Source organism: Alligator sinensis, unplaced genomic scaffold (assembly GCF_000455745.1).
Source record: "Alligator sinensis unplaced genomic scaffold, ASM45574v1 scaffold859_1, whole genome shotgun sequence".
In the NCBI taxonomy this organism is placed as follows: domain Eukaryota; kingdom Metazoa; phylum Chordata; order Crocodylia; family Alligatoridae; genus Alligator; species Alligator sinensis.
The window spans coordinates 539,459-556,546 of record NW_005842656.1 but is presented as its reverse complement, the minus strand read 5'-3'; the positions used below and the strand labels follow the sequence as shown (position 1 = coordinate 556,546).

Sequence of the window (17,088 nt, the reverse complement as noted above, 5' to 3'; positions counted from 1 at the left end):
GAGTGGCAAATCTGCTGCCATTGCACAGCACGCAATTAATGTATGTTATAAGGAGACGTTGTAAAATGGGTTGGTATTGCAGTGGTCCCCAGGCACCCCAGTCAGAATTAGGGCCTTGTTGCTAAAAGGCGTGAGGCTGTAAGATAGGGTATGGCTTCCCCCACGTACCACGGCAGCTATCTGGGGAGAGGTCTGCCGCAGGTAAGTTCCTCCATTGCTTTCAGGGAAATGTGCTGGGTTTTGGGAGTGATTTCTGCTCAAGATGGTTATGCACCGTGGGGTCTGGTGCCGTCCGTCCCTCCCCCCGCTCCCCAACCCTGCCAGGGGGTCAGTGCGATTGATGAACCACATTTAGGAAATACAGCCTGGTGTCAGTCACCTAGGAAGTCGTCATTCCCAGGGATTCTGGTAAAAATAGGAACCCGTTTGTCATGCAAGTGTCCTGAGAATAATGCTCGATTTCTTTTGCACCCTTGTGAAAGTGAAATCCAGTGTTTTGATTTGAAAGCTGTTTTTTCCTCGTAAAGTTTTGTTCTCCCCCCTAAAATCCAATCTCTGCTGTTTCCAGACAGTCCTAGGGTCTCTGACCCCAATATTCCCCTAGTGGCCCGTGAGATCATGCAGCGAATGATCCGGCAGTTTGCTGCTGAATATACCTCAAAAACTAGCTCTACTCAGGACTCCAGCCAGCCCAATAGCACAAAGAACCAAAGCCTGCTGAAAGCATCTCTGGTCGCCTCCTCTCCCACGGCTGCAACTGCTCAGAACCCCGTGCTCAGCAAACTTCTCATGGCTGACCAAGACTCGCCTCTGGACCTCACTGTCAGGAAGTCTCAGTCAGAACCTAGCGAACAAGGTAGGAGCCCGACCGCAGCGTCGCGCACCCCGTTGCAACGCGAGGCAAGCCAGGCTGCCGCCCGGGAGCAGAGAGCTAGGTGTGGGAAGCGCGGAGGACACGCAGCATGGCAGACGCGCCGCGTATAAGGGAGCGACGGGGGAGGCGGAAGGAGCAGAAAAGCCCGCGTGTCCGGCTCAGGAAGAGGTGGGGGGCAAGGGGGCGCGCGCCCGGCTAGCTGGGAGGTGAGCGTGCCGGTAAGACGGCAAGCTCCTGTCCACCCGCGTACACTGTGTGCATGTGTACGGTGTATGGTGGTGCATGCATACGGTGCGTTTGCGTGCTTGCTGTTGTGGCAGGATCTGATCCTCGGGGAGATTTCCTGGCAGCGTTGCCCTGTCTTGCTCTGACAGAACAATGGTTCTGAGGCCTGTGTTTTGTCTCGGTGTGTTTTAAAACGCTAGTTATTTGCTGGCAAATTGCTCGGCAAAGGCTGAGAGAGAGAGCGCCCTGGAATTACACAATGGTTTCCTTGTTTGTATATTTAGTAGAAATTTCTTTCTTGCACGTTAAAAATTGCCACGCTCTGCAGAGCACGCAGTAAAGTGCTGCCGAGCTCGCGTCAAATGGAAAACCTTGCTTTCCATCAACTGCTTTTAAAGACGCAGATTCAGGGAGTAGCATTGTGGCAGCTGAGCATGTTGTTTTTCTTCCCTGAAACTGTTTTGCACAGAGGGGATCATCAGCGTGGTTGAATTCTGAGGGGCTTTTAACAGGCTGATATACAGTTGAGAGTTAACCCTTTGCCCTTTGTGAGAATCTGTTATTAAAAGGCGTCTGAAACGATCGCAGCAGAAATAGGAAAGGCTCCTGCACCCCCGAGTGGGAAATCATTGTCTTCCATGCATGCACCTACTAAAAAGGATTATGTTTTAAAGCTCAGTGCTATTTTTATGTTTAACTAATGATGGGTATTTCGAGCATCTTTTATTCTATTTAATCCTCGGTGGTGGAGGTACGTTTATGGAGGTTTCGGTAAGGAAGTTAACAAGAATTTGCTGCATGGAAACAGCCCCGTGGACGCGTGCCAGCCATGTCTCTGGCTGCCTCCTTCGGAAGCTAAACTGGATGCCGCAGGCAGCCGCTGTAGTGAAAGTTGTGGTGTCGACACCCTGTCCGTACCCTCCAGGAGGTCTGGGCTGGGAAGATGGCGAGGTTAGAGGTTGTCGTGCAGCCAAGAGGAGTGGATTTCTGGTTGGGACTTGATACGGGAATCTCATTCCCATGCATGGATTTTTTTTAACCAAATTTTAAGGAAAATTATTGACCTCTTTGGATCATTACAAAGTCTTTCCCCCCACAAAGAGATTTTTAGAGGGTCTTTTTTGTTTTCTATCCTTTTTAATGATGAAATTGTGTGCTCAAAAACCATATGTGTATCAACAGCTTGTTGAGGACCTGGATTCATTGCTTTTGGCCTGTGCTCTTGAACGGACAAGACATGGAAAACCTTTATCCATGCTCATAACACTCTCACCTAGTCTGTGCATGTGCTATTTCCATAAGAGAGGCAAGGATTTTTTGGGGTGATATCTCTTATTGGACTACGAATATAGTTGGGATAAAGTTAGACAAGCTTTCAACTGCTAAGCTTTCTTCTTCAGGTCATCACTCTCTAACACTGCTAATTCCATAATTACTTATACAATAATGTGATTAGTCCATGTAATTACGCTTTACAGTTTACATTAATACTTGACGAATAATGAATGTGGCAGGCCCTCCCCCCACACAAACCCGGTCTTAATGCCGTGTTTAACAGGCTCTCTCGGAGCTACTGCAGCGGTGCCATTTCGGTGTGTACCTTTGTACATCTCCCCTGGGGCCGAGGAAGAGGAGCACTCGACAGCATCCTTGCTTGCTCTCAGCGCCCACGTCATGGTAATCCTCCTTGCAGAGGAAGGATGAATGTGGCTTCCTTCAATGTTAGGAGTCAGCGCTGCTTAGTGTCTTTTCCTGAGAAGCAAGCACTGCCCTGAAGAGTTGCTTGTCTCTTCGGCCACGCCCGGGTGAGAACTAGAAGTCCCTGCTTACTTGTGTTTGGACTGTAAAGCTTTTCCAAGCGCAGAGGGTGGGACGCCCTGCCCTGCAAGGCTGGCTTCAGCTTAATTTTTCTTGTTTTCCATATGCCACGAGAGAAGTTTGAGCAATCTGAGACCATCTCTGCATTCTTCATGTATTGCTCATGGACCTAAGAGTTGATGCTTACTCGAGCTATAGGTAGTTGGGCAAGTAGCTCTGGTAAGTCCCTCATCACCTGGTCCACAAGCCTCGCTTTTCAGGGCTGGCAATCCTCTTGGAGAGCCGAGCTGCTTTTAAAGAAGGCTGCTTGTGTTAAAGATGGCTGTAGTCCTGCTGTTTCTGGCAGGTTGGAGGCCTGGCTTTCCTAAGCAAAGATGACCTGCCCCACTCGGGGCGGTCTGGAAACTGGAGCAGAAACTCCAAGGTGTAAGTAAGTGTAGACGTGAAGTGGAGCGATAGAAGGGGACTGATTGCAGGGACAGGGGAATGTGGAGAATTCGGTAAAAGAAATTGGAGAAAAGCTTCCTTAATGCTAGAGCAGCAAGGCAGAGGGACGGTCTTTCCCGGGAAGCTGTGGCATGCCCTTCACTGGAGGGGTGGAAGAGGAGCCTGGGGCAGACGGGACAGAGCAGCACTTGAGGTTCTTCCCAGCCCTGCGACTCTGCTTCCAGGGACGTGGAGGATAAGGAGAGTGAAGTCCCTGGGAGGCTTCATGGGGGCCAGGGGGAGAGCGGTGCAGGTGCTTTCCCAGCTGGCAGGCCGAGGCCTGTGTTCCTGGCTGGCACTGGAGACTGAATTTCCACCCCAAATGGCCCCATTCACACCCCTCCACGGGCTCAGAAACGAAGCAGGCCTCAAAGCAATGAATTCCAGGCCTAGCCTCAGGATTTGTTTTTCTCTAAATGTAGTAGCTGGTCCTATGGGTTAGCGTTGCTGTCGCCTGGGTCTCAGTCCTGACCGGTTCACCTCCCCTGGCAGTGTCTTCCTGGGCTTCTGACCCGCAGCGCCTTTGGGGTGTGAACGGAAAAGCAGCCGTACCAGTTAGTCCCCAAAGAAGGTGGTTTCAGCTGCTCCTGCTCCTTCCTGCGCTCAAGTGATCCTTTTCTCTCCACAGACGGAGTGCTTGATCTGTCCACCAAGAAGAGCCCTTGTGCCGGCAGCGCCTCCCTGAGCCATTCCCCAGGCTGCTCCACTACTCCAGGGAACGGGTAAGGGAAAGCAGTGTTTGTGTTTTAATAATCCATTCGAGGGGATTTAGCACAAATGTGTACCTTTTGCCTCCCGGTAGCTCTCACTGATTGATCTTGGTTTAACCCTTTGGAGTAATGAGCATTTTAATGTGGGCCTTTGCCCCCCTCCCCACCCTCCAAATCCCCCCCACAACCTTCCTCCCACCTGCCAAATAAAAGCTGATTGTAAAACAGGACTTCAAGAAAAAAAAGTGTTAGAATTCAATACTTTTCTTTTGGCCAGTTTACTCCGAGAGCAGGTTTCCCTTTACTTTCTTCTTGGACTCAGTGACTAGCAGCGTGCGTAGGTGCGCGTAGCATGTGCAGATGCTGGTTTTGAGAGGCAGCGCTACAGAAGGCCTGGTAGCTTCCGGCTCGTCAGCGGTATAGTCGATACGATAGCAGGAAGTCGATTTGTAAGCTCTCTATAGCATGAAGCCCGTTTAAAAGAGGAAATCGCAGCATTTTTACCACAATTAGTTCAGGGTACCAGAGAATATTCTATCAGCAAACTTGCTTCGAGGCTCCAGATTTATGATTATAGCTGCACCTGCCTCCTGGCTCTGTGACCTCGGATGGGAACGAGGCGTTTGGACCGGAGGGGACAGGCTGGAAGTAAAGGGGCTCTGCGTGTTGACGAAGATGTTACCGCGATACCTCACTATAAGCGGAGAAGGCTTGACTAATGGAGTGCAGTAATAAGTCTTTTAGGTAGTTTACCTCAAAATATCTAATTCTTGGGTTTGACTTTACACTAAAGTCTTTTGCAAGTTGTTGGATTTTTAACAGCTAAAAACTTAGTACTGGCAACCATTGACTTGACTAACCTACACTATATTTTTTGATCCAGATTTGCAATGGCATTATTTCAGGACCTATTGCCAGGCAGTAAAAGCTGCAATCTCAAGTATTTGCTTGTGCAGTCCCCTGCATTGAGGACCCCCCCCGCCCACACCTCTAAAAGAAACCTCCCCCAACCAGTTCTTCAGTATTTCAATCCAGAAAAGGTTATTTCCATCTCTGTTTTCTTGCTACCGAGGCAGCAGAAGCCCCTGCGGCTCAGTTGTCTGCTTCCTTGTTTGTGTGTTAAGGTGGGGAAGGACATGTGGAGACCACAGGTCCCAGCAGCTGATGCTCTGTCTGAGTCAGAGCCGTTGGGGTCCAGAAATGCTGCATTCCCCGCACCTAGGACCCATCCGAGGTGCCTGCACAGGTGTGTTGCAGGTGAGGGCGACCGCAGTCTGCTCCGTCTGACACGAATTAGGGGTGGCGCTCTGTGCCCCTGCAAGCTGCCAACGCGATCTTAGGTTTGGTAACATTTGGGGCAGTGTCCTAGTGCACCGTGTTCCCCGCTGGCTCTGTAGCACAGCGTTGATCTGAAGAGCCAGTGGCAGTGCGAGCTGTGCCTCATGCCGTTCTTTGGGACGGATGGATTTTGTTCAGCATCCATGTGGACTCGTGTTAGCCAGTTACAGCTTTTAAGCCACGTCCAGTTCTGGAGGGAGGTTAGTGAGCACTGCAGGCGCTACAGACAGCAGCCAAGGGCCTAATGTAAGCGCTCCAGAAGCGCAGCGTAGCTTTCCTGCGGTGCTTTCCTCTCCTTGAAAAGCCTCACCTGATCTGAAACGGGATGGCTTCAGACCTCATCCTCTCCCTGAGCTTCAAAATGCAATTGCTTCCCTCTGACGTGCTTTCCAGTCTCCTCCTTTACATGACTGCGTGTCTGGAACGTGGAAAGAACTGAGGGTTTTGATCCTTTAGCCTGCTTCGCTTCTGATCGGTGGCATATTTAGATGGCTAAAACTAGCCTTGATAAGCAAAATATTTTAAAAAATGAGTGTTTCCTTGCTACGAGAACACCCTTTGAAAGCAAGTCGTGTGAAACGCAAACAAGTACTTCTAAAGATTAAAAACCCACTGATTTTTCCTGTTACTAACCCTGGATATGGACTAAACTTTGTAGAGTTGGAACCCGAATAACGGTTCTGGAGGTAAGAAGGAACCGTTTCTTTTAGCCTCGGTGTATCTCAAACCGACTCGGGGATGCGCGTCTGCGATTAGTTGTATTTAAAAGGAAGAAGTGGGGTAAGTTCAGGTTAGTGCACGGCAGCGTGTCTGTGTGTGATCTGCCGCATCCCAGCTCGTACGCTGAGCGTACAACATGTACACGCCTTTGAGTCCCGTTAAGCCTTTTGGTCCTGGGCAGCAACTCTTGCATGCGGTGTATCCAAACAAGGCCCAGGTCCCCCCCGGGGGTACGCGCTGCAAGCGGCAGTCCCGTTTGTGTCGATCATGTCGCATTGTGTATCACTTGGCTTACTCTTTTATTACTGTGCTTGTTTAGTGGTAACGTCACACTAGTAACACAGTCGTGTATAGATCTATGGAGACTGACTATTACTTTGTAATTTATAATTAAGGTGCTATTTTCAGGCGCTTGCGCGAAGCCTTTTCTGCTCCGAGAATTTGTGAACCCAACCAGAGACCAGCCACGAGGTTTCCTTTTTCTTTGCCCAAAAAGCTTCTCTTTTTTTTGCGAACAAGGTTTTTTTTTGGTTTTTTTTTTTTTAAATGACTGATGCTGAGACTTTAAATAAATAAATAAATAAATAAATAAATAAATAAAATCTAAAAAAAATTAGAGAAAAAAAATAAATAACACAAAAAGTGATGTTACCCAAGCAAGGCCTTCTAATAAAGGAGTGGCCCTCTCACCCATCCCTCCCTACCTGTGCAAGTTCTGCTCACATCAGTTTCCTTCCATCCAATTAGGCGACCTGGGAGACCCAGCCAGCACCATCCAGAGGGACACCGGAGTGGTGATGGGGTACCTCCAAGAAGCTTGCAGGATGGCACCAGGGAAGGTTATAGCCACTCCACAGCTCTTAAAGTGCCGCTGGCTCGATCACTGCAGATTAGCGAAGAGCTGCTGAGCAGAAACCAGTTTTCTACCGCTGCCAGCCATGGGCCATCTGGACTGCAGAATCATGGACAGCACTTAATATTATCCAGGGAGGCTTCTTGGGCAAAACCACACTACGAATTCAATTTCAGCCGCATGAAATTCAGGGGAAATGGTGCACTCAGCAACATCAGTGACCTTCCTTTTCTTACAGAAAACTCTGCCTTTCAAAAAATGGCACTTCAAACTAAACAGGATGGGAAAAAGGACATGAGCCATTCGTCTCCTGTGGATTTAAAGATACCACAAGTTCGAGGCATGGACCTTTCATGGGAGTCCCGCACTGGCGACCAGTACAGCTATAGCTCTTTGGTAATGGGTTCACAAACGGAGAGCGCGCTTAGTAAAAAGTTAAGGGCTATTCTTCCGAAGCAAAACAGGAGAAATTTGCTGGAAGCTGGACCAGATTCCTGGGGCTCAGATGCTGAGCAGTCTACCTCTGGACAGCCATATCCCACCTCCGATCAAGAGGGAGATCCTGGCTCCAAGCAACCTAGGAAGAAAAGAGGGAGATACAGACAATACAACAGCGAGATCCTGGAGGAAGCAATCTCTGTGGTTATGAGCGGGAAAATGAGCGTTTCGAAAGCTCAGAGTATTTATGGGATTCCCCACAGTACACTGGAGTACAAAGTTAAAGAGAGGCTGGGCACTTTGAAAAACCCTCCAAAGAAAAAAATGAAATTAATGAGGTCGGAGGGGCAGGAGGTTTCGGTAAAGATTGAATTAGATCCCCAGGGAGAAGCAGCACAAAGTGCAAATGAATCAAAAGATGAGTAGGGAGGCTGTAGAGTGCCAATTACTTTACAAACTGGGTGAGCACTACTGCATTGTTCAACCACCGCCGAGTGCACCTCATTCCTCTCTGCCGCCTAGCGTAGATTTGTGTGGACACAGGTGAAAGGTGTGCTCTGAATGTCGCATATTTGTAAATTTTCTAGCCTGGTCTGGCTCAGAATCTGCCCCCACCTTTTCTTTCTTTCTCTCTTTTTCTTTCCCCTTTTTTTGCCTTTGCATGTTTCTCTACTGTTCTAGAGAACTGAGTTACCTCACTAAAGAGCGCAGACATGTGGAAGTGGACTCCTTACCTGTAGAGCCTGCCTGTACTTTTGTTGTTTGAATTCTTTTTTCCATGTTTGCCTTTCAAAAAGCAAGTCCACTTCGTTAAACCGATTCACTCGTATACCAGGCTTTTTTGAATGAGAATCAGACTGTCATTTTGTAATTCAGAATGCCTCACATTCTCCAGAAACATTTTTTTTTTCTTCTTCTTCTTCTTCTTTCTTTCATCGAGTTGATTGAAGGATTAAGGTAAATCAAGCTCTTTGAGGAATGGCAGAGCTCTTGAACTTGGAGATTGGTTATTAGATAGGTAATCAATCGGGTCTAATTAGGCTTTCTGCCATTTTCTTTCTAAATTCAATTTATGTACCATTAGCAATCTGCTTAGTGCTCACCCGGAGGGGCGGGGAGGGGAAACTACATACACTACCTTCAGAAATACTTCGGTTAATGACGTAGTAACACTACCTTCACTGTAATTTTGTTTGATACTTTCTAAGGGTGAGATTTAGACTCACCTGTTTGAGGATGTAGCCTTATCTCACGGAAGACGAGCTCCTCGTGGTCAGGAGTGGTCAGGGTACACTAAATGATGTATTAGGGTATGCCTCATTTTAACAGAACTGTGGTTCTTTGCAACCTATATACTTTTTACAGGCGTGATTCAGAGTTTACTAAACGGTGTGGTTCCAACAACTAGTTTAAGCAACTCTAATCGGGGAGAGGGGGGTACGTGGAACAAATTACTGTGATCTTGCAAAAAACAAAAAAACCACAAAAAAAACCCACAACAAACCCGTGATCTCATAAACACGACAACCTCAATAGTCTGCCCAAATATCCATGCTAATGAAGGAGCTGTGTTAATGTTCAGGGAAGAAATAAAACACGCAGGTAGCCTGACCGGATTTGGGCTCCACATCATATCTAGCTGTAACACTGTCAGGGTCGAACACCCAATGGGTGTTTCCTTTTTAAATACTACAGTTGCCAGTAGCAGGAAATACTCTCGTATATCCTGCATATATATATATATATATAATTTTTTATTTTTTTTTTTGGTTTTTTGGGGTTTCTTTTGTTTTACCTACTGTTGGTTTAATAGTGGTTTAGTGCAGCACGCTAGCCTAAGCAGATAAACATCATATAAGCACTCCGTACACCACAAATCCACTCTTTTCCACGACAGTGATATTTTCATCCTTCTCTAGATCCAGGATAAGTTTTGTACAGAACTTTGGTCTTTGATGCTTTCTGCAGGAGTGGTCAATAGCTCGATACAGCTTACTGGACTTACTACAGTTTGACCAAATCAGAATGGCTGGTTCTTCAGGTAGAAACGATTTGCTCTGAATTTCAATCTGTGCAAAAGGTTGCTAGGACTGCCATTGTCCTAGTTGCACGACCAAAAGAAGCGTTGGGATTTGTGTGTGTGAGAGCATTAAGCGCTGTTGGTGATTGAAAGCGGATGCTCAAAGTTCACTGGAGGACGACGTAGATAGCCCCAGGGCTGCTGAATAAATTCTGGAGCGGTTAATTCAATTAGCCTTTTTGTTTTAGATATCTATCTACCTATCTATCTATCTAGCTATCTATATATATATATACATATATATATATATATATATATATATCTTTTCCAGCAACCTATTATGTTCAGAGGTTAGGCACACCATTGCTGTCATTTTAAATATGCACTGCTCATTCTTGAGAAGGACTGGGCTCTTGGCCCAAGTATGCTGTGTTTTTCTTTACTTACTCTATTTCAACACTTGAAAGCCTGGTTCCTCTTAGCTCTCTAGCTGTCGCGGCCGCATTTAAAGCAGTTTTCCGTTTGGTAGCTAGACTCTGCAGCGTGTTCCAGTGTCGCTGGGGATTGCAATAAAGGTGCAGTGAAATGCGTGGTGGGTTCATCGGTGGTTGAAGGTGAGGGCGGTAGGTTTTGCTGCAAGCTAGAAGTGCAACACTTGCATAATGCTGTTCGGAGAGGTTTAACCTTTTGGCAGTTGTCTTTATTTAAGTGAGGTATGAGTTGAGTTTTATAAAACTTGTCCTTATAGTGTACGGTGGAGTGATCATTTTACTAACGTGACTATTTTGTACGTGTATGGTTAAGTGGATGACAATCGTGCAGCAGAAGAATGGTGTGCCTACCCTTGAATGCTGCAGTTCAAAAAGAGAACTTGTCTTGTGTCATTTCCGACTGTAGGCTAAGGCTTGTAAATAGACAGTGAAAAGTTGAGTACTCTTTTTATTATTTGCTTTGGTTAGAAAGTGAATTTAAAAAAACAAACCAAACACTTAACTTTCTCAGATAAACGTCCTGAGACCTGAAGATTGTAATACTCATGTCTGCGAAGCTTTTAAATGTTAACACTTGAGATCTGTGAGAACTTAATATTCAGGTAATCTTTCTTTCCCGAGAAGCTTTTGAACAACCATATTTCCTCCAAAGGTCTCTGTTTAAAAAGAAAAAAAAAGAGAAAAAAAAAAAGTGTAGATTATTTTTTAAGCACTAATTGCATTACGTTGGTAACTGCAATATAAAATAGCCATTATTGTTTTGTGAAGCATGGTTGAGATTCGTTAGTGGTCCCTTTTTAAAATTTCATGAGCCTCTCAAAAAAATAAAAACAAATTAAAAAAAAAAAAAGCTGCTGAATATTCGAAAGATATATATTTTACCTTATTGTAGGGTTTGTAAATTTAGTCTGTAATATTCAGGTGCACCTTTTAATGTTAAATCTTTGTTTCAAAGTCCATCGAACGTATTTTCTCCGCGGTGATTCATCCCGTGACTGGTCTCGCTCCAGGTGCTGCAGTGATTACTGATGTTTGGTTTCTTTCGTTCACGACGCATTCTCGACAGGCGCTTTCAGTGTAGCCGTGCACGTAGTATTTGGGATCCTTTTGAATAGATAATTGGAAGTAATGTTTGTCCATTAGCATGCTTAATTTTCTGCTGACCGGCAGTTTGCGTGGCCAGACCCCCCAGTCGAGTGTATGCTGCGGTGGGAAGGTTGCGGCTCACAGCCGTCTGTGTAACAAAAGCCTCGTTTCTCAAGTTATTACCGGTAAGTGGACGCTTGCTACTTGGGCCCGTTGGACAGGAGACAGGGTGGAAACCTCGTCCCTCTTCCTGTTCTCGGGAGCAGGCGGCCCGGCCCGTCCGGCGTTCCCAGGTGCTCGTGTTCACTCCTTCCTGAGGGTGCCCATCAGCTGTGGTCATTGGATTCAGCAGTATTGTTGTGTGCTCCGTTGATGTTGTTGGAAAAGGCTGACACCAAGAAACTGTGAATCAAATACTTGTGGCAGTCTCTGGGTTTTTCAGTCCAGGTATCACGAAGGAGAATCCCTCTCCCTGGCTCCCGGCCTAGAAAAGTGAGTTCCTTATTTTGTGTGTACACAGTTCGAAGAATCAAGTTGCATATCGTGCCGAAGTTTAGATGTGGCTCGGTCAAGCTTTGCTGCAGCATGTCGCTGAAGACGAGTCGGGTCCTGATGTGGAGTTGGTTGTCGTACAGTTCAACACGTGTGAAGTGTAGCGGATTTTATTTGGACCTGTGAAACGTGAGAGTGCTTTGTTAGTGCCCCGGCAAGTCCGCGACCGTTGTTACCTCGCTTTCAGCCAGCTGGATCCTCCTCCCACTACGTTGTAATAAGCAGCCTTACCTTGGCCATGGCACTCGAGCACAGCCGGAAAGGGTCGCACGCTCCAGCTGGGTGTTGCAGAGGCAGGGAGCATTTGGGCTAGATGGTTTCTGTCGGGAGATCCCCAGAAGTGTTCCTACCCTAAATTTTCCTGAAACGGGTTTCACGAAAGACGCACACTCGTTGCCTCTCGCTCAGTAACGCGTTCGGCCTCTCCAGTCGTATCAGGAGCTTGTCTTTGCGGTTCTTGCCCAAGCTGCTGCGAGGACGCTCCGGGCGCACGAGAGGCAGCCGCGCGTGGCCGTTCAGATCGGTTGGGGCCAGGCGGAGGACGAGTTGTGCCATTTGTGGCAGACCCGCGTTTGCAAGAGTCGGAGCGTTTCCTTCGTGGAGATGCTGAAAAGCGCATTGCCTTCCCGCAGGAATTGGTTAGGGTTTTGCGAAGCTACCTGGGAAGCCGTGCACTAGGCTTGGGGCAGACTGAACGGCAGAGTTCGGGTCAGATCCAGCGGCGTTGTGCTCGCTGGACATGATGGTCGTGCCGGTGACAGGTGGAATGAATGCACGTTCCCAGCTGCGTCTCTTCGGTCGGCGTAGGTTTTAGTCTCTCTTCTGGGCTGTCCTTGAGCTTTCGGGGGCGGGTGGGGGAGATCGTTGAATGCATTCCTGGAGCGAAGGGAAATGCTGTGCAGTTCCCTTGTCTAGGCCCAGAGCAGTGCTGCTCTGATCCAGAAAATGGAGAGTTTTTGTTCTAATGAAGACGGGATTGGGACTCTTCATCCTCGGGAGGCGTACGCCAGCTCCGGCTCCAAACCTGATGAAGGAGAATTTTTTTTATGCTGTACAGAAAGCTTTATTTGTCACGGTGATTTTTGTCTTAAATTCTCTGCCAAAACAGGAAGGTAGCACAGGGAGGGTTGTGTTCCCTACGCTTTGGTGAGGCTTGGGGGGATCTTGGTTTTCCCCACAGAGAAGCTTCAGCGACGAGACGCGGGCCGGTTGATATCCTGTCGATCGATAGGAGCACACAAGCTACATCTGCAGGATTCCCTTTCCGGGATGGGTTTGGCTCCTGTCAAGGTTTTCGGGTCCTTTTGAAGCGTATTCAGAACTCTAAATTAGATCCTGCAGAAACCTGAAAGTATGCACTGCTAGTTAGTTGTGGTTCTTTTGGATGTAGCAAATATTATAATCACTAGATTTACTCTTTCTTAAGTATGTAATATATACACATTTCATCATATCTCAATCACTAAACAGAGATGTTATCCACTCAAACAAACCGATCCACAGGTACACTCCACATATACCAAAAAAGCCCCGTGAGCAGTCGCATGTACACATCCCACCGCTCACCTCGCTCACGGATCCTTGGGTTTGACTAGGGCAAGACTCGTATACCAGTATTACAGCAGTCATGGATTTCGTGTCCTGCAAAATTACACCCGTACTCAGGTAATCTCCTGGAAACCTTCAATTTAAGATAGCCTTATATAATCCTCATGAAACTTTACGAGCCCAGTTGCAAGCTCTGGTTTCTCACCCTTATTACGGTGGCGAAGGACTTTTACAAATTTTGCCCGGAATATTTCATTGTCTTTTACAAAACATGCCTCGCTTGTCCCTAACGAGCGAGTGATGGAATTTTGCAAGGCTCTAAGTAATTATCTTTGCAAATACATCGGTCTCGGCGGGCGCGATGGGAGCTTGAACAGGGACGTGGACAGATGCGTCGGAAGAGAATTTTAGTGGTCGCTAACCAGATCAAATCTGACCGAGAGTCTCTTTTTTCTACCCCAAAAAACAAAGACATCACAACTGCTACAGCTCTTACTCGTTCTATCAAATAACCGGTGCTACATTTCTCAAAGATTTTTGAAGATCGTTTTTATGCACGCGAGAGCGTGCGCGGTCAACTTGCCTGTCGCCATCAAAGCGCGGCTGACCCGTGGTAAATTACCAGAAAAGGGAGAATTTTAGCACTTTTTCTGTTAACAGCACTAGAGTCTTAATTTATCTGGTCTTCAGAGTCTTGGATACTGCAAGTGTTACAGCCTGAGATCATTATTAACCACTTTTCTGGTCAGATCACAAGTTCTCTTGAGAGATGAATCTGTCTTGTAAAGAAGACTACAATATTTTATAACGTTCAGGCAGCGGGCGTGCAGATGCCTGATGTTTGAAGGAAACATTTCAAAAGACCATTTCAGGGCTTGAAGTTTGGAATCGGGGATGGTGGGGAGGGAGGAGGGAAGTTTCCCAAAATGAAACATCATTTTAGGCCATTGTTTAGTGTTCATTTTGACAAATATATCACTAGGAAAATGGGTAGGGATTCTTTCTCCCTTATGCCTTCAGGGAATGAGCAGTATTTGGCTGAAATTCAAGCCTTTTTACCATGTAAATTTTTAATATAAACTCACTGACATGCTTTTTACATCAGAGGACTGAAAATGGATCTTAATGTTTAAGTTGCGGAACGGTATATTTCTTAACCGAAGGGGGAACGTTAAAAGAAAAAAAAAAAAACCCTAACTAGATTAGAATACCAGCATTAGTGAGCTTAAGGAATTTTAGTATGTAATAGCAAAGTATAGCAAAGTATTTGATTAAAAAACCTAATCTTGAACTGCTAGTCTGTAACTAGGTGCATTCTAATTTAGCAGGTGAATATTCTTTACTTATTGATATATGATGGGCTTTTTGCAAATAGAAACCTTTATCTGAGTCCCAGGTGTTGCTTGTCCGGATGGGATGTATGCTTACAGCAGCTTACTGCTGCTTTAAAAATGTATAAAATATGTTTTGAGTGTTTGCTCATAACTCTTTCTAACCTCCACTCGTTCAGTCGTCAGGCGTTGGTATTTTATCAGTCCGCAATGTAAGTTGAACTAATGTTCTTAGGAATCCAACTTGTACACACACTGTTTAAAAACCCTCAGGGACAGTTTACACACTATCCTCACTCAATTCAGGTACTTGTACTCTATTCTTAAACCTAGCAGTGACTTGTATTTTGTTTTGCTTTTCTTTTGACGTGCTGATAGCACATCCTTGATGAATGTCAACTTTAAAACTCAGTTCAGGTATCCAGGTATAACTCAGCCAAACGGATTTTAAAGCTGCATATTACTCTCCAGCACACAGTGCCTCAGACACTTATAGTGGCATTCTGTATATTCAGTTATTACTACTGAGCAGATCGTATGGGGGTTCCTGTTAGTATTGTATTGTAAGAAAATTCTATATATATTATATAATATGTATTATATTATATACATATATATCATAGATGTAATCGTAAACGTATATATTTTCAAATGCCACTACTAGCCAGCGCAGCTAAACCGAAATACATTCCCGACTGCTTCTGCTCGCTGTCCGGAGGCAGTTCCTTAACGTGGCTCTTGCTTCTTTCCCCCTCGCTACTACTAAATTCAAGCACTGGTCCTTGGGTGTCTGACCTCCACATTCTAGTTATGCAATGTCTTTAGAGAATTCTGTGCACTGGCCACTGTGATGGAAACCAATGGGCCGGGCGTGCTTTGAGTTTATTAGTAGCCCTTCTGCCAAAGTTGGTGTCCGTGCGACCAGCGTGTAAACCCCTCGGCTAATCGGCAGAGGTGCGAGGCGGCGCCGGCGGTCTGCGGCATCGCTCCCACGTGTTCGGGAAGACGCGGGGGTCTCGCGTGCGTAGCGCCGGGCCTGCCCGCCGCGCTGCCGGGCGGCAAACCGCCGAAATCAAACCTGCCGCGACACCTCTGCTGTATTATCCGACATTTTACAGCTGAAAAGAGTCCTCGCTCTATTTATATAGCCCATAGTCTCTGAAGAGTATGGAAAATGGCATTTCTCTCTGACCTCTAGAAGTTCAAGTGTCATGGGAAAAGAAAAAAAAAAAACAGGAACCCCCTTTACTCTTATGGACCTCATTTCAATATACTGTTTACAGTTTGACGGAATTGTATAATTTAATATTTCTCTTGTACTGTAGTTTATATTTATTTACAGATTTTTTTGTACTGTGTGATTTGAACTTTTTTTGTTCCTTGCTATGATCAACGTTTTATGTAGTAGAGCACTTATGATCACAAATTAAGGTTTTTGGTTTGATTGCACTACATTAATTTTTTTTAACGCAGTTCTGATTTTTTGACTGGACTAAATAAGCTGTGTCTTAATGTATGTGATAAGTACTTTTAAATTTTTAATTCATGTGGTCCATTTATTTTTATTTTTTTTGCATTGTATGTCAAAAGCGCTAATTCTCTTGTTGTGCATGTGTAAGATTTAATGGCTCCATTGTATTATTTGACCATGTCATTTTGGAAACACATTCCCGGCTGTAATGTTGTGTATGGTAGTTTTCACTGGATGCTAGACTTTTCAAAACCACTATTCTTCTAATAAATTTTGTTGTGAAAACTTTAAAAAAAAAAAAAAAAAAAGGAGGATTTGAAATTGTATTGTTTCCAAACGTGCTTTTCATATGGTCGCGGGAGCTGCCGGTGGTATTGTCAGCTCGGGATTGCCAAGAATAAAGCAAGCCAGGGAGGGAGCGAAGCGTGGAAGGGAAACGAAGGCTGGTTGAGGAATCGCGGTTTGAGTCTCCATCTGTTTCTTGTGGTGAGCAGGGCTCCCGACGAAACCTTTTTAGCAGGCGGGGAGAGGATGCCTGCGAGCGCTGGAAGTGCAATCTTGCTGCCGCTCCTCTTTCCACAAGCTCCCTGGCTCTCACTCGCTTTTCCCCCCGGACACCCTAATTTTCTTTTCGCAGTAAATAATTTATCTAGTGGAGAGCATGGTCGCGCCACAAAACGAGGTAGTTGGGCTTCTTGAGGATTTATCGATGAATCGGGAGCGGAGGCCGCCTTCTCCTGGCGTGGTTCGGCTTGGCTTGCCGATTACCTTCCCGGAGAGGTGGGCTGCGAGGTGGCAGTGCCGGCGCGCCTGGGGCTGGCTGGCTTGCCTGTGGAGGGAATCAAACCCGGAGACTTGCGGCTGGTGGGCAGGAGTTGGCGCGAGAGCCCCCGTTGGCAGTGCCCGCTCCTCCAAGCAGAGGGATGCTGGCAGCTCTGAGTAATGCATGGAAAGCATCCAGGACCTGCTCCCTGGCACCTCCTGCACTTGGCTCCGCATCGCGCTTCAGCTGTTCTTCAGGCCCGTCCAGCCCGGGCTTGCTGCAGCCACTCGCAGCAGGCTGCATTAATGATACGGGAGAGGCCGAGTTGTGAGAAGTAGGTTACGGCGAACATCACGGGAAAAGA

At 46.4% G+C, this 17,088-nt stretch overlaps 1 protein-coding gene across 1 annotated transcript in view; it reads left to right on the top strand.

Moving 5' to 3' along the window:
• Nucleotides 1-16,990, top strand: part of LCOR (ligand dependent nuclear receptor corepressor) — a 56,571-nt gene extending 39,581 nt beyond the window's left edge. Inside the window, exons 7-9 of the mRNA XM_025215613.1 lie at nt 569-856; nt 4,032-4,125; nt 6,919-16,990. Coding sequence (XP_025071398.1) covers nt 569-856; nt 4,032-4,125; nt 6,919-7,888 — 1,352 coding nt within the window. The 3' untranslated portion in view covers nt 7,889-16,990. The remainder of the gene's footprint in view (nt 1-568; nt 857-4,031; nt 4,126-6,918) is intronic.
• The last annotated feature ends 98 nt before the right edge of the window (nt 16,991-17,088 follow it).